The sequence below is a fragment of the Ranitomeya variabilis genome, chromosome 2, assembly GCF_051348905.1.
Source record: "Ranitomeya variabilis isolate aRanVar5 chromosome 2, aRanVar5.hap1, whole genome shotgun sequence".
NCBI classification, from domain to species: Eukaryota; Metazoa; Chordata; class Amphibia; order Anura; family Dendrobatidae; genus Ranitomeya; species Ranitomeya variabilis.
In genome coordinates, this window is record NC_135233.1 from 24,099,693 (window position 1) to 24,125,998 (window position 26,306).

The following is a 26,306-nucleotide window of genomic DNA, read 5'->3' on the forward strand; positions in this document are numbered from 1 at the left end:
TACAAGAATATAACTACTATAATACTTCCCCTGTCTACAAGAATACAACTACTATAATACTGCCCCTATGTACAAGAATATAACTACTATAAAACTGCTCCTATGTGCAAGAATATAACTACTATAATGCTGCTTCTATGTACAAGAATATAACTACTATAATACTGCCCCTATGTACAAGAATATAACTACTATAATACTGCCCCTATGTACAAGAATATAACTACTATAATACTGCTCCTATGTACAAGAATATAACTACTACAATACTGCCCCTATGTTCAAGAATATAACTACTATAATACTGCTCCATATGTACAAGAATATAACTACTATAATGCTGCTCTTATGTACAAGAATATAACTACTATAATACTGCTCCTATGTACAAGAATATAACTACTATAATACTGCCCCTATGTACAAGAATATAACTACTATAATACTGCTCCTATGTACAAGAATATAACTACTACAATACTGCCCCTATGTTCAAGAATATAACTACTATAATACTGCTCCATATGTACAAGAATATAACTACTATAATGCTGCTCTTATGTACAAGAATATAACTACTATAATACTGCTCCTATGTACAAGAATATAACTACTATAATACTGCTCCTATATACAAGAATATAACTACTATAAAACTTCTCCTATGTACAGGAATATAACTACTATAATACTGCTTCTATGTACAAGAATATAACTACTATAATACTGCCCCTATGTACAAGAATATAATTACTATAATACTGCTTCTATGTACAAGAATATAACTACTATAATACTGCCTCTGTCTGCAAGAATACAACTACTATAGTACTGCTCCTATGTACAAGAATATAACTACTATAATACTGCTTCTATGTACAAGAATATAACTACTATAATACTGCCTCTGTCTGCAAGAATACAACTACTATAGTACTGCTCCTATGTGCAAGAATATAACTACTATAATACTTCCCCTGTCTACAAGAATACAACTACTATAATACTGCCCCTATGTACAAGAATATAACTACTATAATACTGTCCCTATGTACAAGAATATAACTACTATAATACTGCCCCCTATATACAAGAATATAACTACTAAAATACTGCTCCTATGTACAAGAATATAACTACTATAATACTGCTCCTATGTACAAGAATATAACTACTATAATACTGCTCCTATGTACAAGAATATAACTACTATAAAACTGCTCCTATGTACAGGAATATAACTACTATAATACTGCTTCTATGTACAAGAATATAACTACTATAATACTGCCCCTATGTACAAGAATATAACTACTATAATACTGCCCCTATGTACAAGAATATAATTACTATATTACTGCTCCTATGTACAAGAATATAACTACTATAATTCTGCTTCTATGTACAAGAATATAACTACTATAATACTGCCCCTGTCTACAAGAATACAACTACTAGAGTACTGCTCCTATGTGCAAGAATATAACTACTATTATACTTCCCCTGTCTACAAGAATACAACTACTATAATACTGCCCCTATGTACAAGAATATAACTACTATAAAACTGCTCCTATGTGCAAGAATATAACTACTATAATGCTGCTTCTATGTACAAGAATATAACTACTATAATACTGCCCCTATGTACAAGAATATAACTACTATAATACTGCCCCTATGTACAAGAATATAACTACTATAATACTGCTCCTATGTACAAGAATATAACTACTATAATACTGCTCCTATGTACAAGAATATAACTACTATAAAACTGCTCCTATGTACAGGAATATAACTACTATAATACCGCTTCTATGTACAAGAATATAACTACTATAATACTGCCCCTATGTACAAGAATATAACTACTATAATACTTCCCCTGTCTACAAGAATAAAACTACTATAATACTGCCCCTATGTACAAGAATATAACTACTATAATACTGCCCCTATGTACAAGAATATAACTACTTTAATACTGCCCCTATGTACAAGAATATAACTACTATAATATTGCCCCCTATATACAAGAATATAACTACTAAAATACTGCTCCTATGTACAAGAATATAACTACTATAATACTGCTCCTATGTACAAGAATATAACTACTATAATACTGCTCCTATGTACAAGAATATAACTACTATAAAACTGCTCCTATGTACAGTAATATAACTACTATAATACTGCTTCTATGTACAAGAATATAACTACTATAATACTGCCCCTATGTACAAGAATATAACTACTATAATACTGCCCCTATGTACAAGAATATAACTACTATAAAACTGCTCCTATGTACAGTAATATAACTACTATAATACTGCTTCTATGTACAAGAATATAACTACTATAATACTGCCCCTATGTACAAGAATATAACTACTATAATACTGCTCCTATGTACAAGAATATAACTACTATAATACTGCTCCTATGTACAAGAATATAACTACTATAAAACTGCTCCTATGTACAGGAATATAACTACTCTAATACTGCTTCTATGTACAAGAATATAACTACTATAATACTGCCCCTATGTACAAGAATATAACTACTATAATACTGCTCCTATGTACAAGAATATAACTACTATAATACTGTCACTATTTACAAGAATATAACTACTATATTACTGCCCCTATGTACAAGAATATAACTACTATAATACTGCTCCTATGTACAAGAATATACCTACTATAATACTGCTCCTATGTATAAGAATATAACTACTATAATACTGCTCCTATATACAAGAATATAACTACTATAATACTGCTCCTATGTACCAGAATATAACTACTATAATACTGCTCCTATGTACAAGAATATAACTACTATAATACTGCTCCTATGTACAAGAATATAACTACTATAATACTGCTTCTATGTACAAGAATATAACTACTATAAAACTGCTCCTATGTACAAGAATATAACTACTATAATACTGCTCCTATGTACAAGAATATAACTACAATAATACTGCTCCTATGTACAAGAATATAACTACTATAATACTGCTCGTATGTACAAGAATATAACTACAATAATACTACTCGTATGTACAAGAATATAACTACAATAATACTGCTCCTATGTACAAGAATATAACTACTATAATACTGCTCCTATGTACAAGAATATAACTACTATAATACTGCTTCTATGTACAAGAATATAACTACTATAATACTGCCCCTATGTACAAGAATATATCTACTATAATACTGCACCTATGTACAAGAATATAACTACTATATTACAGCTTCTATGTACAAGAATATAACTACTATAATACTGCCCCTATGTACAAGAATATAACTACTATAATACTGCTTCTATGTACAAGAATATAACTACTATAAAACTGCTCCTATGTACAAGAATATAACTACTATAATACTGCTCCTATGTACAAGAATATAACTACAATAATACTGCTCCTATGTACAAGAATATAACTACTATAATACTGCTCCTATGAACAAGAATATAACTACTATAAAACTGCTCCTATGTACAAGAATATAACTACTATAAAACTGCTCCTATGTGCAAGAATATAACTACTATAATGCTGCTTCTATGTACAAGAATATAACTACTATATTACTGCCCCTATGTACAAGAATATAATTACTATAATACTGCCCCTGTCTACAAGAATACAACTACTATAGTACTGCTCCTATGTGCAAGAATATAACTACTATAATACTTCCCCTGTCTACAAGAATACAACTACTATAATACTGCCCCTATGTACAAGAATATAACTACTATAATACTGCCCCTATGTACAAGAATATAACTACTATAATACTGCCCCCTATATACAAGAATATAACTACTATAATACTGCTCCTATGTACAAGAATATAACTACTATAATACTGCTCCTATGTACAAGAATATAACTACTATAAAACTGCTCCTATGTACAGGAATATAACTACTATAATACTGCTTCTATGTACAAGAATATAACTACTATAATACTGCCCCTATGTACAAGAATATAACTACTATAATACTGCCCCTATGTACAAGAATATAATTACTATAATACTGCTCCTATGTACAAGAATATAACTACTATAATACTGCTTCTATGTACAAGAATATAACTACTATAATACTGCCCCTGTCTACAAGAATACAACTACTATAGTACTGCTCCTATGTGCAAGAATATAACTACTATAATACTTCCCCTATCTACAAGAATACAACTACTATAATACTGCCCCTATGTACAAGAATATAACTACTATAATACTGCCCCTATGTACAAGAATATAACTACTATAATACTGCTCCTATATACAAGAATATAACTACTATAATACTGCTCCTATGTACCAGAATATAACTACTATTATACTGCTCCTATGTACAAGAATATAACTACTATAATACTGCTCCTATGTACAAGACTATAACTACTATAATACTGCACCTATGTACCAGAATATAACTACTATAATACTGCTATGTTCAAGAATATAACTACTATAATACTGCTCCTATGTACAAGAATATAACTACTATAATACTGCCCCTATGTACAAGAATATAACTACTATAATACTGCTTCTATGTACAAGAATATAACTACTATAAAACTGCTCCTATGTACAAGAATATAACTACTATAATACTGCTCCTATGTACAAGAATATAACTACAATAATACTGCTCCTATGTACAAGAATATAACTACTATAATACTGCTCGTATGTACAAGAATATAACTACAATAATACTGCTCGTATGTACAAGAATATAACTACAATAATACTGCTCCTATGTACAAGAATATAACTACTATAATACTGCTTCTATGTACAAGAATATAACTACTATAATACTGCCCCTATGTACAAGAATATATCTACTATAATACTGCACCTATGTACAAGAATATAACTACTATATTACAGCTCCTATGTACAAGAATATAACTACTATAATACTGCCCCTATGTACAAGAATATAACTACTATAAAACTGCTCCTATGTACAAGAATATAACTACTATAATACTGCTTCTATGTACAAGAATATAACTACTATAAAACTGCTCCTATGTACAAGAATATAACTACTATAATACTGCTTCTATGTACAAGAATATAACTACTATAAAACTGCTCCTATGTACAAGAATATAACTACTATAATACTGCTCCTATGTACAAGAATATAACTACAATAATACTGCTCCTATGTACAAGAATATAACTACTATAATACTGCTCCTATGAACAAGAATATAACTACTATAAAACTGCTCCTATGTACAAGAATATAACTACTATAAAACTGCTCCTATGTGCAAGAATATAACTACTATAATGCTGCTTCTATGTACAAGAATATAACTACTATATTACTGCCCCTATGTACAAGAATATAACTACTATAATACTGCCCCTAAGTACAAGAATATAACTACTATAATACTGCTCCTATGTACAAGAATATAAATACTACAATACTGCCCCTATGTACAAGAAAATAACTACTATAATACTGCTCCCTATGTACAAGAATATAACTACTATAATGCTGCTCCTATGTACAAGAATATAACTACTATAATACCGCTCCTATGTACAAGAATATAACTACTATAAAACTGCTCCTATGTACAGGAATATAACTACTATAATACTGCTTCTATGTACAAGAATATAACTACTATAATACTGCCCCTATGTACAAGAATATAACTACTATAATACTTCCCCTATGTACAAGAATATAATTACTATAATACTGCTCCTATGTACAAGAATATAACTACTATAATACTGCTTCTATGTACAAGAATATAACTACTATAATACTTCCCCTGTCTACAAGAATACAACTACTATAATACTGCCCCTATGTACAAGAATATAACTACTATAAAACTGCTCCTATGTGCAAGAATATAACTACTATAATGCTGCTTCTATGTACAAGAATATAACTACTATAATACTGCCCCTATGTACAAGAATATAACTACTATAATACTGCCCCTATGTACAAGAATATAACTACTATAATACTGCTCCATATGTACAAGAATATAACTACTATAATGCTGCTCTTATGTACAAGAATATAACTACTATAATACTGCTCCTATGTACAAGAATATAGCTACTATAATACTGCCCCTATGTACAAGAATATAACTACTATAATACTGCTCCTATATACAAGAATATAACTACTATAAAACTTCTCCTATGTACAGGAATATAACTACTATAATACTGCTTCTATGTACAAGAATATAACTACTATAATACTGCCCCTATGTACAAGAATATAATTACTATAATACTGCTTCTATGTACAAGAATATAACTACTATAATACTGCCTCTGTCTGCAAGAATACAACTACTATAGTACTGCTCCTATGTACAAGAATATAACTACTATAATACTGCTTCTATGTACAAGAATATAACTACTATAATACTGCCTCTGTCTGCAAGAATACAACTACTATAGTACTGCTCCTATGTGCAAGAATATAACTACTATAATACTTCCCCTGTCTACAAGAATACAACTACTATAATACTGCCCCTATGTACAAGAATATAACTACTATAATACTGTCCCTATGTACAAGAATATAACTACTATAATACTGCCCCCTATATACAAGAATATAACTACTAAAATACTGCTCCTATGTACAAGAATATAACTACTATAATACTGCTCCTATGTACAAGAATATAACTACTATAATACTGCTCCTATGTACAAGAATATAACTACTATAAAACTGCTCCTATGTACAGGAATATAACTACTATAATACTGCTTCTATGTACAAGAATATAACTACTATAATACTGCCCCTATGTACAAGAATATAACTACTATAATACTGCCCCTATGTACAAGAATATAATTACTATATTACTGCTCCTATGTACAAGAATATAACTACTATAATTCTGCTTCTATGTACAAGAATATAACTACTATAATACTGCCCCTGTCTACAAGAATACAACTACTAGAGTACTGCTCCTATGTGCAAGAATATAACTACTATTATACTTCCCCTGTCTACAAGAATACAACTACTATAATACTGCCCCTATGTACAAGAATATAACTACTATAAAACTGCTCCTATGTGCAAGAATATAACTACTATAATGCTGCTTCTATGTACAAGAATATAACTACTATAATACTGCCCCTATGTACAAGAATATAACTACTATAATACTGCCCCTATGTACAAGAATATAACTACTATAATACTGCTCCTATGTACAAGAATATAACTACTATAATACTGCTCCTATGTACAAGAATATAACTACTATAAAACTGCTCCTATGTACAGGAATATAACTACTATAATACCGCTTCTATGTACAAGAATATAACTACTATAATACTGCCCCTATGTACAAGAATATAACTACTATAATACTTCCCCTGTCTACAAGAATACAACTACTATAATACTGCCCCTATGTACAAGAATATAACTACTATAAAACTGCTCCTATGTGCAAGAATATAACTACTATAATGCTGCTTCTATGTACAAGAATATAACTACTATAATACTGCCCCTATGTACAAGAATATAACTACTATAATACTGCCCCTATGTACAAGAATATAACTACTATAATACTGCTCCTATGTACAAGAATATAACTACTATAATACTGCTCCTATGTACAAGAATATAACTACTATAAAACTGCTCCTATGTACAGGAATATAACTACTATAATACCGCTTCTATGTACAAGAATATAACTACTATAATACTGCCCCTATGTACAAGAATATAACTACTATAATACTTCCCCTGTCTACAAGAATACAACTACTATAATACTGCCCCTATGTACAAGAATATAACTACTATAAAACTGCTCCTATGTGCAAGAATATAACTACTATAATGCTGCTTCTATGTACAAGAATATAACTACTATAATACTGCCCCTATGTACAAGAATATAACTACTATAATACTGCCCCTATATACAAGAATATAACTACTATAATACTGCTCCTATGTACAAGAATATAACTACTATAATACTGCTCCTATGTACAAGAATATAACTACTATAAAACTGCTCCTATGTACAGGAATATAACTACTATAATACTGCTTCTATGTACAAGAATATAACTACTATAATACTGCCCCTATGTACAAGAATATAATTACTATAATACTGCTCCTATGAACAAGAATATAACTACTATAATACTGCTTCTATGTACAAGAATATAACTACTATAATACTGCCCCTGTCTACAAGAATACAACTACTATAGTACTGCTCCTTTGTGCAAGAATATAACTACTATAATACTTCCCCTGTCTACAAGAATACAACTACTATAATACTGCCCCTATGTACAAGAATATAACTACTATAATACTGCCCCTATGTACAAGAATATAACTACTATAATACTGCCCCCTATATACAAGAATATAACTACTATAATACTGCTCCTATGTACAAGAGTATAACTACTATAATACTGCTCCTATGTACAAGAATATAACTACTATAAAACTGTTCCTATGTACAGGAATATAACTACTATAATACTGCCCCTATGTACAAGAATATAATTACTATAATACTGCTCCTATGTACAAGAATATAACTACTATAATACTGCTTCTATGTACAAGAATATAACTACAATAATACTGCCCCTGTCTACAAGAATACAACTACTATAGTACTGCTCCTATGTGCAAGAATATAACTACTATAATACTTCCCCTGTCTACAAGAATACAACTACTATAATACTGCCCCTATGTACAAGAATATAACTACTATAATACTGCTCCTATATACAAGAATATAACTACTATAATACTGCTCCTATGTACCAGAATATAACTACTATTATACTGCTCCTATGTACAATAATATACCTACTATAATACTGCTCCTATGTACAAGACTATAACTACTATAATACTGCACCTATGTACCAGAATATAACTACTATAATACTGCTATGTTCAAGAATATAACTACTATAATACTGCTCCTATGTACAAGAATATAACTACTATAATACTGCCCCTATGTACAGGAATATAACTACTATAATACTGCTTCTATGTACAAGAATATAACTACTATAAAACTGCTCCTATGCACAAGAATATAACTACTATAATACTGCTCCTATGTACAAGAATATAACTACAATAATATTGCTCCTATGTACAAGAATATAACTACTATAATACTGCTCCTATGTAGAAGAATATAAATAAAATAATACTGCTCCTATGTACAAGAATATAACTACTATAATACTGCTCCTATGTACAAGAATATAACTACTATAAAACTGCTCCTATGTACAAGAATATAACTACTATAAAACTGCTCCTATGTACAAGAATATAACTACTATAATACTGCTTCTATGTACAAGAATATAACTACTATAATACTGCCCCTATGTACAAGAATATATCTACTATAATACTGCACCTATGTACAAGAATATAACTACTATAATACAGCTCCTATGTACAAGAATATAACTACTATAATACTGCCCCTATGTACAAGAATATAACTACTATAATACTGCTTCTATGTACAAGAATATAACTACTATAATACTGCTCCTATATACAAGAATATAACTACTATAAAACTGCTCCTATGTACAAGAATATAACTACTATAAAACTGCTCCTATGTGCAAGAATATAACTACTATAATGCTGCTTCTATGTACAAGAATATAACTACTATATTACTGCCCCTATGTACAAGAATATAACTACTATAATACTGCCCCTAAGTACAAGAATATAACTACTATAATACTGCTCCTATGTACAAGAATATAACTACAACAATACTGCCCCTATGTACAAGAAAATAACTACTATAATACTGCTCCCTATGTACAAGAATATAACTACTATAATGCTGCTCCTATGTACAAGAATATAACTACTATAATACTGCTCCTATGTACAAGAATATAACTACTATAAAACTGCTCCTATGTACAGGAATATAACTACTATAATACTGCTTCTATGTACAAGAATATAACGACTATAATACTGCCCTTATGTACAAGAATATAACTACTATAATACTGCCCCTATGTACAAGAATATAATTACTATAATACTGCTCCTATGTACAAGAATATAACTACTATAATACTGCTTCTATGTACAAGAATATAACTACTATAATACTTCCCCTGTCTACAAGAATACAACTACAATAATACTGCCCCTATGTACAAGAATATAACTACTATAAAACTGCTCCTATATGCAAGAATATAACTACTATAATGCTGCTTCTATGTACAAGAATATAACTACTATAATACTGCCCCTATGTACAAGAATATAACTACTATAATACTGCCCCTATGTACAAGAATATAACTACTATAATACTGCTCCTATGTACAAGAATATAACTACTACAATACTGCCCCTATGTTCAAGAATATAACTACTATAATGCTGCTCTTATGTACAAGAATATAACTACTATAATACTGCTCCTATGTACAAGAATATAGCTACTATAAAACTGCTCCTATGTACAGGAATATAACTACTATAATACTGCTTCTATGTACAAGAATATAACTACTATAATACTGCCCCTATGTTCAAGAATATAACTACTATAATACTGCCCCTATGTACAAGAATATAATTACTATAATACTGCTCCTATGTACAAGAATATAACTACTATAATACTGCTTCTATGTACAAGAATATAACTACTATAATACTGCCTCTGTCTACAAGAATACAACTACTATAGTACTGCTCCTATGTGCAAGAATATAACTACTATAATACTTCCCCTGTCTACAAGAATACAACTACTATAATACTGCCCCTATGTACAAGAATATAACTACTATAATACTGCCCCCTATATACAAGAAATATAACTACTAAAATACTGCTCCTATGTACAAGAATATAACTACTATAATACTGCTCCTATGTACAAGAATATAATTACTATAATACTGCTCCTATGTACAAGAATATAACTACTATAATACTGCTTCTATGTACAAGAATATAACTACTATAATTCCTCCTCTGTCTACAAGAATACAACTACTATAGTACTGCTCCTATGTGCAAGAATATAACTACTATAATACTTCCCCTGTCTACAAGAATACAACTACTATTATACTGCCCCTATGTACAAGAATATAACTACTATAATACTGCCCCCTATATACAAGAATATAACTACTAAAATACTGCTCCTATGTACAAGAATATAACTACTATAATACTGCTCCTATGTACAAGAATATAACTACTATAATACTGCTCCTATGTACAAGAATATAACTACTATAAAACTGCCCCTATGTACAAGAATATAACTACTATAATACTGCTTCTATGTACAAGAATATAACTACTATAATACTGCTCCTATGTACAAGAATATAACTACTATAAAACTGCTCCTATGTACAAGAATATAACTACTATAAAACTGCTCCTATGTGCAAGAATATAACTACTATAATGCTGCTTCTATGTACAAGAATATAACTACTATATTACTGCCCCTATGTACAAGAATATAACTACTATAATACTGCCCCTAAGTACAAGAATATAACTACTATAATACTGCCCCTATGTACAAGAATATAACTACTATAATACTGCCCCTATGTACAAGAATATAACTACTATAATACTGCTCCTATGTACAAGAATATAACTACTACAATACTGCCCCTATGTTCAAGAATATAACTACTATAATGCTGCTCTTATGTACAAGAATATAACTACTATAATACTGCTCCTATGTACAAGAATATAGCTACTATAAAACTGCTCCTATGTACAGGAATATAACTACTATAATACTGCTTCTATGTACAAGAATATAACTACTATAATACTGCCCCTATGTTCAAGAATATAACTACTATAATACTGCCCCTATGTACAAGAATATAATTACTATAATACTGCTCCTATGTACAAGAATATAACTACTATAATACTGCTTCTATGTACAAGAATATAACTACTATAATACTGCCTCTGTCTACAAGAATACAACTACTATAGTACTGCTCCTATGTGCAAGAATATAACTACTATAATACTTCCCCTGTCTACAAGAATACAACTACTATAATACTGCCCCTATGTACAAGAATATAACTACTATAATACTGCCCCCTATATACAAGAAATATAACTACTAAAATACTGCTCCTATGTACAAGAATATAACTACTATAATACTGCTCCTATGTACAAGAATATAATTACTATAATACTGCTCCTATGTACAAGAATATAACTACTATAATACTGCTTCTATGTACAAGAATATAACTACTATAATTCCTCCTCTGTCTACAAGAATACAACTACTATAGTACTGCTCCTATGTGCAAGAATATAACTACTATAATACTTCCCCTGTCTACAAGAATACAACTACTATTATACTGCCCCTATGTACAAGAATATAACTACTATAATACTGCCCCCTATATACAAGAATATAACTACTAAAATACTGCTCCTATGTACAAGAATATAACTACTATAATACTGCTCCTATGTACAAGAATATAACTACTATAATACTGCTCCTATGTACAAGAATATAACTACTATAAAACTGCCCCTATGTACAAGAATATAACTACTATAATACTGCTTCTATGTACAAGAATATAACTACTATAATACTGCTCCTATGTACAAGAATATAACTACTATAAAACTGCTCCTATGTACAAGAATATAACTACTATAAAACTGCTCCTATGTGCAAGAATATAACTACTATAATGCTGCTTCTATGTACAAGAATATAACTACTATATTACTGCCCCTATGTACAAGAATATAACTACTATAATACTGCCCCTAAGTACAAGAATATAACTACTATAATACTGCTCCTATGTACAAGAATATAACTACAACAATACTGCCCCTATGTACAAGAAAATAACTACTATAATACTGCTCCCTATGTACAAGAATATAACTACTATAATGCTGCTCCTATGTACAAGAATATAACTACTATAATACTGCTCCTATGTACAAGAATATAACTACTATAAAACTGCTCCTATGTACAGGAATATAACTACTATAATACTGCTTCTATGTACAAGAATATAACTACTATAATACTGCCCTTATGTACAAGAATATAACTACTATAATACTGCCCCTATGTACAAGAATATAACTACTATAAAACTGCTCCTATGTGCAAGAATATAACTACTATAATGCTGCTTCTATGTACAAGAATATAACTACTATAATACTGCCCCTATGTACAAGAATATAACTACTATAATACTGCCCCTATGTACAAGAATATAACTACTATAATACTGCTCCTATGTACAAGAATATAACTACTACAATACTGCCCCTATGTTCAAGAATATAACTACTATAATGCTGCTCTTATGTACAAGAATATAACTACTATAATACTGCTCCTATGTACAAGAATATAGCTACTATAAAACTGCTCCTATGTACAGGAATATCACTACTATAATACTGCTTCTATGTACAAGAATATAACTACTATAATACTGCCCCTATGTTCAAGAATATAACTACTATAATACTGCCCCTATGTACAAGAATATAATTACTATAATACTGCTCCTATGTACAAGAATATAACTACTATAATACTGCTTCTATGTACAAGAATATAACTACTATAATACTGCCTCTGTCTACAAGAATACAACTACTATAGTACTGCTCCTATGTGCAAGAATATAACTACTATAATACTTCCCCTGTCTACAAGAATACAACTACTATAATACTGCCCCTATGTACAAGAATATAACTACTATAATACTGCCCCCTATATACAAGAATATAACTACTAAAATACTGCTCCTATGTACAAGAATATAACTACTATAATACTGCTCCTATGTACAAGAATATAACTACTATAATACTGCTCCTATGTACAAGAATATAACTACTATAAAACTGCTCCTATGTACAGGAATATAACTACTATAATACTGCTTCTATGTACAAGAATATAACTACTATAATACTGCCCCTATGTACAAGAATATAATTACTATATTACTGCTCCTATGTACAAGAATATAACTACTATAATACTGCTTCTATGTACAAGAATATAACTACTATAAAACTGCTCCTATGTACAGGAATATAACTACTATAATACTGCTTCTATGTACAAGAATATAACTACTATAATACTGCCCTTATGTACAAGAATATAACTACTATAATACTGCCCCTATGTACAAGAATATAATTACTATAATACTGCTCCTATGTACAAGAATATAACTACTATAATACTGCTTCTATGTACAAGAATATAACTACTATAATACTTCCCCTGTCTACAAGAATACAACTACAATAATACTGCCCCTATGTACAAGAATATAACTACTATAAAACTGCTCCTATATGCAGGAATATAACTACTATAATGCTGCTTCTATGTACAAGAATATAACTACTATAATACTGCCCCTATGTACAAGAATATAACTACTATAATACTGCCCCTATGTACAAGAATATAACTACTATAATACTGCTCCTATGTACAAGAATATAACTTTTACAATACTGCCCCTATGTTCAAGAATATAACTACTATAATGCTGCTCTTATGTACAAGAATATAACTACTATAATACTGCTCCTATGTACAAGAATATAGCTACTATAAAACTGCTCCTATGTACAGGAATATAACTACTATAATACTGCTTCTATGTACAAGAATATAACTACTATAATACTGCCCCTATGTTCAAGAATATAACTACTATAATACTGCCCCTATGTACAAGAATATAATTACTATAATACTGCTCCTATGTACAAGAATATAACTACTATAATACTGCTTCTATGTACAAGAATATAACTACTATAATACTGCCTCTGTCTACAAGAATACAACTACTATAGTACTGCTCCTATGTGCAAGAATATAACTACTATAATACTTCCCCTGTCTACAAGAATACAACTACTATAATACTGCCCCTATGTACAAGAATATAACTACTATAATACTGCCCCCTATATACAAGAATATAACTACTAAAATACTGCTCCTATGTACAAGAATATAACTACTATAATACTGCTCCTATGTACAAGAATATAATTACTATAATACTGCTCCTATGTACAAGAATATAACTACTATAATACTGCTTCTATGTACAAGAATATAGCTACTATAATTCCTCCTCTGTCTACAAGAATACAACTACTATAGTACTGCTCCTATGTGCAAGAATATAACTACTATAATACTTCCCCTGTCTACAAGAATACAACTACTATAATACTGCCCCTATGTACAAGAATATAACTACTATAATACTGCCCCCTATATACAAGAATATAACTACTAAAATACTGCTCCTATGTACAAGAATATAACTACTATAATACTGCTCCTATGTACAAGAATATAACTACTATAATACTGCTCCTATGTACAAGAATATAACTACTATAAAACTGCCCCTATGTACAAGAATATAACTACTATAATACTGCTTCTATGTACAAGAATATAACTACTATAATACTGCTCCTATGTACAAGAATATAACTACTATAAAACTGCTCCTATGTACAAGAATATAACTACTATAAAACTGCTCCTATGTGCAAGAATATAACTACTATAATGCTGCTTCTATGTACAAGAATATAACTACTATATTACTGCCCCTATGTACAAGAATATAACTACTATAATACTGCCCCTAAGTACAAGAATATAACTACTATAATACTGCTCCTATGTACAAGAATATAACTACAACAATACTGCCCCTATGTACAAGAAAATAACTACTATAATACTGCTCCCTATGTACAAGAATATAACTACTATAATGCTGCTCCTATGTACAAGAATATAACTACTATAATACTGCTCCTATGTACAAGAATATAACTACTATAAAACTGCTCCTATGTACAGGAATATAACTACTATAATACTGCTTCTATGTACAAGAATATAACTACTATAATACTGCCCTTATGTACAAGAATATAACTACTATAATACTGCCCCTATGTACAAGAATATAATTACTATAATACTGCTCCTATGTACAAGAATATAACTACTATAATACTGCTTCTATGTACAAGAATATAACTACTATAATACTTCCCCTGTCTACAAGAATACAACTACAATAATACTGCCCCTATGTACAAGAATATAACTACTATAAAACTGCTCCTATGTGCAAGAATATAACTACTATAATGCTGCTTCTATGTACAAGAATATAACTACTATAATACTGCCCCTATGTACAAGAATATAACTACTATAATACTGCCCCTATGTACAAGAATATAACTACTATAATACTGCTCCTATGTACAAGAATATAACTACTACAATACTGCCCCTATGTTCAAGAATATAACTACTATAATGCTGCTCTTATGTACAAGAATATAACTACTATAATACTGCTCCTATGTACAAGAATATAGCTACTATAAAACTGCTCCTATGTACAGGAATATAACTACTATAATACTGCTTCTATGTACAAGAATATAACTACTATAATACTGCCCCTATGTTCAAGAATATAACTACTATAATACTGCCCCTATGTACAAGAATATAATTACTATAATACTGCTCCTATGTGCAAGAATATAACTACTATTATACTTCCCCTGTCTACAAGAATACAACTACTATAATACTGCCCCTATGTACAAGAATATAACTACTATAAAACTGCTCCTATGTGCAAGAATATAACTACTATAATGCTGCTTCTACGTACAAGAATATAACTACTATAATACTGCCCCTATGTAGAAGAATATAACTACTATAATACTGCCCCTATGTACAAGAATATAACTACTATAATACTGCTCCTATGTACAAGAATATAGCTACTATAAAACTGCTCCTATGTACAGGAATATAACTACTATAATACTGCTTCTATGTACAAGAATATAACTACTATAATACTGCCCCTATGTTCAAGAATATAACTACTATAATACTGCCCCTATGTACAAGAATATAATTACTATAATACTGCTCCTATGTACAAGAATATAACTACTATAATACTGCTTCTATGTACAAGAATATAACTACTATAATACTGCCTCTGTCTACAAGAATACAACTACTATAGTACTGCTCCTATGTGCAAGAATATAACTACTATAATACTTCCCCTGTCTACAAGAATACAACTACTATAATACTGCCCCTATGTACAGGAATATAACTACTATAATACTGCCCCCTATATACAAGAATATAACTACTAAAATACTGCTCCTATGTACAAGAATATAACTACTATAATACTGCTCCTATGTACAAGAATATAACTACTATAATACTGCTCCTATGTACAAGAATATAACTACTATAAAACTGCTACTATGTACAGGAATATAACTACTATAATACTGCTTCTATGTACAAGAATATAACTACTATAATACTGCCCCTATGTACAAGAATATAACTACTATAATACTGCCCCTATGTACAAGAATATAATTACTATATTACTGCTCCTATGTACAAGAATATAACTACTATAATACTGCTTCTATGTACAAGAATATAACTACTATAATACTGCCCCTGTCTACAAGAATACAACTACTAGAGTACTGCTCCTATGTGCAAGAATATAACTACTATTATACTTCCCCTGTCTACAAGAATACAACTACTATAATACTGCCCCTATGTACAAGAATATAACTACTATAAAACTGCTCCTATGTGCAAGAATATAACTACTATAATGCTGCTTCTACGTACAAGAATATAACTACTATAATACTGCCCCTATGTAGAAGAATATAACTACTATAATACTGCCCCTATGTACAAGAATATAACTACTATAATACTGCTCCTATGTACAAGAATATAACTACTATAATACTGCCCCTATGTACAAGAATATAACTACTATAATACTGCCCCTGTCTACAAGAATACAACTACTATAGTACTACTCCTATGTGCAAGAATATAACTACTATACTTCCCCTGTCTACAAGAATACAACTACTATAATACTGCCCCTATGTACAAGAATATAACTACTATAATACTGCCCCTATGTACAAGAATATAACTACTATAATACTGCCCCTATGTACAAGAATATAACTACTATAATATTGCCCCCTATATACAAGAATATAACTACTAAAATACTGCTCCTATGTAGAAGAATATAACTACTATAATACTGCTCCTATGTACAAGAATATAACTACTATAATACTGCTCCTATGTACAAGAATATAACTACTATAAAACTGCTCCTATGTACAGTAATATAACTACTATAATACTGCCCCTATGTACAAGAATATAACTACTATAATACTGCCCCTATGTACAAGAATATAATTACTATATTACTGCTCCTATGTACAAGAATATAACTACTATAATACTGCTTCTATGTACAAGAATATAACTACTATAATACTGCCCCTGTCTACAAGAATACAACTACTAGAGTACTGCTCCTATGTGCAAGAATATAACTACTATTATACTTCCCCTGTCTACAAGAATACAACTACTATAATACTGCCCCTATGTACAAGAATATAACTACTATAAAACTGCTCCTATGTGCAAGAATATAACTACTATAATGCTGCTTCTACGTACAAGAATATAACTACTATAATACTGCCCCTATGTAGAAGAATATAACTACTATAATACTGCCCCTATGTACAAGAATATAACTACTATAATACTGCTCCTATGTACAAGAATATAACTACTATAATACTGCCCCTATGTACAATAATATAACTACTATAATACTGCCCCTGTCTACAAGAATACAACTACTATAGTACTACTCCTATGTGCAAGAATATAACTACTATACGTCCCCTGTCTACAAGAATACAACTACTATAATACTGCCCCTATGTACAAGAATATAACTACTATAATACTGCCCCTATGTACAAGAATATAACTACTATAATACTGCCCCTATGTACAAGAATATAACTACTATAATATTGCCCCCTATATACAAGAATATAACTACTAAAATACTGCTCCTATGTAGAAGAATATAACTACTATAATACTGCTCCTATGTACAAGAATATAACTACTATAATACTGCTCCTATGTACAAGAATATAACTACTATAAAACTGCTCCTATGTACAGTAATATAACTACTATAATACTGCTTCTATGTACAAGAATATAACTACTATAATACTGCCCCTATGTACAAGAATATAACTACTATAATACTGCCCCTATGTACAAGAATATAATTACTATAATACTGCCCCTGTCTACAAGAATACAACTACTAGAGTACTGCTCCTATGTGCAAGAATATAACTACTATTATACTTCCCCTGTCTACAAGAATACAACTACTATAATACTGCCCCTATGTACAAGAATATAACTACTATAAAACTGCTCCTATGTGCAAGAATATAACTACTATAATGCTGCTTCTACGTACAAGAATATAACTACTATAATACTGCCCCTATGTAGAAGAATATAACTACTATAATACTGCCCCTATGTACAAGAATATAACTACTATAATACTGCTCCTATGTACAAGAATATAACTACTATAATACTGCCCCTATGTACAAGAATATAACTACTATAATACTGCCCCTATGTACAAGAATATAACTACTATAATACTGCCCCTGTCTACAAGAATACAACTACTATAGTACTACTCCTATGTGCAAGAATATAACTACTATAATACTTCCCCTGTCTACAAGAATACAACTACTATAATACTGCCCCTATGTACAAGAATATAACTACTATAATACTGCCCCTATGTACAAGAATATAACTACTATAATACTGCCCCTATGTACAAGAATATAACTACTATAATACTGCCCCTATGTACAAGAATATAATTACTATAATACTGCTTTTATGTACAAGAATATAACTACTATAATACTGCTTCTATGTACAAGAATATAACTACTATAATACTGCCCCTGTCTACAAGAATACAACTACTATAGTACTGCTCCTATGTGCAAGAATATAACTACTATAATACTTCCCCTGTCTACAAGAATACAACTACTATAATACTGCCCCTATGTACAAGAATATAACTACTAAAATACTGCCCCTATGTACAAGAATATAACTACTATAATACTGCCCCTGTCTACAAGAATACAACTATTATAGTACTGCTCCTATGTGCAAGAATATAACTACTATAATACTTCCCCTGTCTACAAGAATATAACTACTATAATACTGCCCCTATGTACAAGAATATAACTACTATAATACTGCCCCTATGTACAAGAATATAACTACTATAATACTGCCCCCTATATGCAAGAATATAACTACTATAATACTGCTCCTTTGTACAAGAATATAACTACTATAATACTGCCCCTATGTACAAGAATATAACTACTATAATACTGCCCCCTATATACAAGAATATAACTACTATAATACTGCTCCTATGTACAGGAATATAACTACTATAATACTGCCCCTATGTACAAGAATATAACTACTATAATACTGCCCCCTATATACAAGAATATAACTACTATAATACTGCTCCTTTGTACAAGAATATAACTACTATAATACTGCCCCTATGTACAATAATATAACTACTATATTACTGCCCCTATATACAAGAATATAACTACTATAATACTGCTCCTATGTACAAGAATATAACTACTATAAAACTGCCCCTATGTACAAGAATATAATTACTATAATACTGCTCCTATGTACAAGAATATAACTACTATAATACTGCCCCTATGTACAAGAATATAACTACTAAAATACTGCTCCTATGTACAAGAATATAACTACTATAATACTGCTCCTATGTGCAAGAATATAACTACTATAATACTTCCCCTGTCTACAAGAATACAACTACTATAATACTGCCCCTATGTACAAGAATATAACTACTATAATACTGCCCCTATGTACAAGACTATAACTACTATAATACTGCCCCTATATACAAGAATATAACTACTAAAATACTGCTCCTATGTACAAGAATATAACTACTATTATACTGCTCCTATGTACAAGAATATAACTACTATAATACTGCTCCTATGTACAAGAATATAACTACTATAAAACTGCCCCTATGTACAAGAATATAATTACTATAATACTGCTCCTATGTACAAGAATATAACTACTATAATACTGCCCCTGTCTACAAGAATACAACTACTATAGTACTGCTCCTATGTGCAAGAATATAACTACTATAATACTTCCCCTGTCTACAAGAATACAACTACTATAATACTGCCCCTATGTACAAGAATATAACTACTATAATACTGCCCCTATGTACAAGAATATAACTACTATAATACTGCCCCCTATATACAAGAATATAACTACTAAAATACTGCTCCTATGTACAAGAATATAACTACTATAATACTGCTCCTATGTACAAGAATATAACTACTATAATACTGCTCCTATGTACAAGAATATAACTACTATAAAACTGCTCCTATGTACAGGAATATAACTTCTATAATACTGCTTCTATGTACAAGAATATAACTACTATAATACTGCCCCTATGTACAAGAATATAACTACTATAATACTGCCCCTATGTACAAGAATATAACTACTATAATACTGCTCCTATGTGCAAGAATATAACTACTATAATACTGCCCCTATGTACAAGAATATAACTACTATAATACTGCCCCCTATATACAAGAATATAACTACTATAATACTGCCCCTATGTACAAGAATATAACTACTATAATACTGCCCCCTATATACAAGAATATAACTACTATAATACTGCTCCTTTGTACAAGCATATAACTACTATAATACTGCCCCTATGTACAAGAATATAACTACTATAATACTGCCCCCTATATACAAGAATATAACTACTATAATACTGCTCCTTTGTACAAGCATATAACTACTATAATACTGCCCCTATGTACAAGAATATAACTACTATAATACTGCCCCCTATATACAAGAATATAACTACTATAATACTGCTCCTATGTACAAGAATATAACTACTATAATACTGCTCCTATGTACAGGAATATAACTACTATAATACTGCCCCTATGTGCAGGAATATAACTACTATAATACTGCCCCTATGTACAAGAATATAACTACTATAATACTGCCCCTATGTACAAGAATATAACTACTATAATACACCTCCTATGTACAAGAATATAACTACTATAATACTGCTCCTATGTACAAGAATATAACTACTATAATACTGCCCCTATGTACAAGAATATAACTACTATAATACACCTCCTATGTACAAGAATATAACTACTATAATACACCTCCTATGTACAAGAATATAACTACTATAATACTGCTCCTATGTACAAGAATATAACTACTATAATACTGCTCCTATTTACAAGAATATAACTACTATAATACTGCCCCTATGTACAAGAATATAACTACTATAATACTGCTCCTATATACAAGAATATAACTACTATAATACTGCCCCTATGTACAGGAATATAACTACTATAATACTGCTCCTATGTACAAGAATATAACTACTATAATACTGCTCCTATGTACAAGAATATAACTACTATAATACTGCCCCCTATGTACAAGAATATAACTACTATAATACTGCTCCTATGTACAAGAATATAACTACTATAATACTGCTCCTATGTACAAGAATATAACTACTATAATACTGCCCCTATGTACAAGATTATATCTACTATAATACTGCCCCTATGTACAGGAATATAACTACTATAATACTGCTTCCTATTTGTAAGACTATAGCTCAGAAATGACCTTGAGAAATACTGGGTTTAGTTTCATCTATAAATTACAGACAGTTATTATGTAGCGGAGGTTTATTTTACCTTGCACATATTCAGACGTTTCCATAAGCGGCCAAATTCGTTCAGACTGAGTCTCCCGTTAGCATTCAGCTAAGGTTTCGTTAAGTGCCATATTTCTTTCGTCCACCTGATGGTGCTGTGACATCGGTGAACGTACTTTACATTTGTGTTACATTGTGTTTCACTAGTTGTTCTTTGTATCATCTCGGTTCCTACAATTCTATTTTGTTTCACATACGTTTGCTCTTTTCCTTAGATTACATTCACACACAGAGGTCTCAGTAAATCTAATGCTACAGTAAACGAATGAATAAAAAGTCTCACTTCACTCTTCCCGAAGAGGTTCTGCAGCAGCTGGAGCAATGTATCATATTTTGTAGCACACACCACAGATGAAGCCGAGTATTTCAGGGAGACAGGGACGCTCTATGTCTTATTATGAACCTCTATTAATAGTGCAGTTTTCTACTCCCTGAATAAATGCGAGCAAACCCGCGGTGCCAAAATAAAGTCCTTGTAGCCAAGAATCGTGACTGCTCTGAATATTCAATGAGTTATGTGCAATTATTGTGGATGCCTTCATAGCGTAAGAGGACTACAGGAGAAGCCGGTGCCGTTCCCCAAAGCATGAGCCTTGTATGTGCCTCTTCCATCAATGAAGCAGCCAGCAATCATTTAAGAACCCTAGACCCCCAGGGAAACTGCCATTTACTCCTTCTCTTTCCAAGGCCACCACAGAGGCATCCATTAACCCCTCCACTATGGTTGACCACCAAGGAAGCATTAACCACTCCTGTGCCCTAGACCTAGATGTGGCTTGTGGAACCCAATTTGCACATGTCTGCCCTAGACCACCAGGGAGGCAGTCATTATACCATCCCACTCTCAACCACTGGGTTATCAACCACCAACCCTTCTATTTCCTTCCTCCATAATGATGCAGTCATTAACCCATTTACTAACCGACACTATCTTCCGTTACTATTAACCATGCGTATCAGTGTTCTACATGCACTATATAGCGGTATAACACCTCACCAGGTGTAGTACATCCGCTGTCCTGTACATCTTTTTTAATAAGTGTGAGTAGATCCTGACACAAAGGAGAGAAGAATCAATCCTACAACCCTCCGGACAGAATGTTTCCTTTCTCCTGGGTGCTGGAGAGCAGCCTCAATTAGTCACTGTATGGCGGTATTATTTATGAAATAAGGCAGAATCACATTCTCTGGAAACAACTCTGGGCTACAGTAAAAGATACATCCATCAGCATTAGGATCCCTCGGCATGAGTCCAGGCTGAATTGTCCTCTGTCAGCTACGAAGGTTTGATCTGTCAACGAGGAGGGAAGAAGAATTATCACGAAGTACACATTGGAGCTAAACTGAAATATGTAACATGACGGCTTGCAGGAGAAAATATTTTAACTGGTTGGAGAGGAAAAGTCCAAAATCATCATCACGAAGGCAGATTTCAGCTCTGAAGTCTGCAGAACTGTAAATGCAGCTCTGGAGTATAAAACAAGCCTGCAGAGGGTGAGGGGAAAGTCAGAGGTGTGGGGGCATGAGATCTAGTTTCATCCATTCCCAGCAATCATTTGTGCAGTTGTAAAGCATTGACTAGAGGTGGAAACAATCAGTAAGTTGTCCTAAGGTCTGGACCTTTAAAATGGGCGTGTCTTTGACTGGAAGGGGTGTGGCCAATAATCCATGCACCAGAGAAATCAATAGATCATAGACTGACCTGCGATAACCATATCATTCAGCAGCATCTGCAGCTGCTCCGCGTACATCTCTGAAGTCTAGGAAAAATTAAAAAGATTTTTACAACATTTAATTTATATGACTGCGCCTTTAAGTATCTGCACCTACAATTATTACAGTAGGAGCTTTTTTGTCCCCGTGACAACTCTTCCTGTTCCTGGTATACAGTAATTCAGTGATATTACTGGGTCCTTAGACCTCACAACAACCAATCAGAATCCAGCAGATGTTTGTTTAGCATAAAGTATGAAACAAGAGATCTGATTGGTTAATTAGTCTTAATGCTATCATATAACATTGAGACGGGAAGTGTTATCATAGGGACAACAGGCACAAAATCTCCAGATATAATTCAAGTGGTCACACTTGAAGATTGCTGTTCACCAAAGGAAATATACGAGTGAGATATATAACCATTGTTTTGTGTATGTGGCTTGCTGTACATGTATTTACTACTAAATAAAGAAATTTTTCTGAAAAAAAAAAATGGCGTGTGGCCCACCTGACATTTTATTAACCAGCGGAGGGAAAGTGGACAGCTGGGGGCAGATGCTAATAGCCTGGGAAGGGGGTAATACCCATGGAGCTTCCCATGCTATTAATATCAGCTCATGGCTGTATACTTAGCCTTTACTGGATATTAAAATGAAGGACACCACCCAAAAAGTGAAGTGGGGTCCCTCTATAATTACTAACCAGCAAAGGCTAGGCAGACAGCTGTGGCCTGATATTAACAGCCTAGGAAGGAGCTATGGATATTGACCCCCTCCCAGACTAAAACCATCAGCTCTCAGCCACCCCAGAAATGATGCATCCATAAGATGTGCCAAATCTGGCACTTAGCCTCAGCTCTTCCCAGTTGCCCTGCTGCAGTGGCAAGTGGGGTGATAGTAATGGGGTTGATGTCACATTTGTATTTGCAACTGACATCAAGCCCAAGGATTAGTAATTGAGAAGAGTCTATAAGATGCCCTTATTACTAGCCCCATATTCATATTGTAAATAAACAACACCCAGAATAAAGTCTTTTATTTTAAAATAATAACAGACTCCTTTATTGAATTAAAATTAACCAATCAACGTCAGAACGAGCGCTGTAGAAAAAGTTCTAACGGCGCCCTCGCTGACGTCATTAAGTTGAGCTGAGTTCATTGACTCTGAATTCAGATGACCTCACTGACAGCACTGCAACTCTGATCAACTTTATCACATCACCATGAGCACAGCTCATGTCGCAACGTGTAACAATTCAGCCTGCCATCTAGATGTAGCAGTCCTAGACAAGTTGGGTGACAAATGGATTATTTTCTTCTAGTCGGGGAGGTGAGGAATATGGTTGATTATTTTTTTAACCCTTTTACAGGGGACATTGGCTTCAGTGGATTGGGCGTTGAGATGAGTGTAAGTGTTTTTGGT

At 31.7% G+C, this 26,306-nt stretch overlaps 1 protein-coding gene across 2 annotated transcripts in view; it reads right to left on the reverse strand.

Annotated features, from left to right (window-relative positions):
- LOC143804232 (calpain-13-like) overlaps positions 1 to 26,306 on the reverse strand; it is a 191,502-nt gene that overhangs the window by 26,152 nt on the left and 139,044 nt on the right. For both annotated transcript variants that reach the window (XM_077282129.1, XM_077282128.1), the window contains 3 exons: positions 24,871 to 24,928; positions 24,389 to 24,459; positions 23,149 to 23,217 (listed from right to left, as the gene is read on the reverse strand). In XM_077282129.1, coding sequence (XP_077138244.1) covers positions 23,149 to 23,217; positions 24,389 to 24,459; positions 24,871 to 24,928 — 198 coding nt within the window. The remainder of the gene's footprint in view (positions 1 to 23,148; positions 23,218 to 24,388; positions 24,460 to 24,870; positions 24,929 to 26,306) is intronic.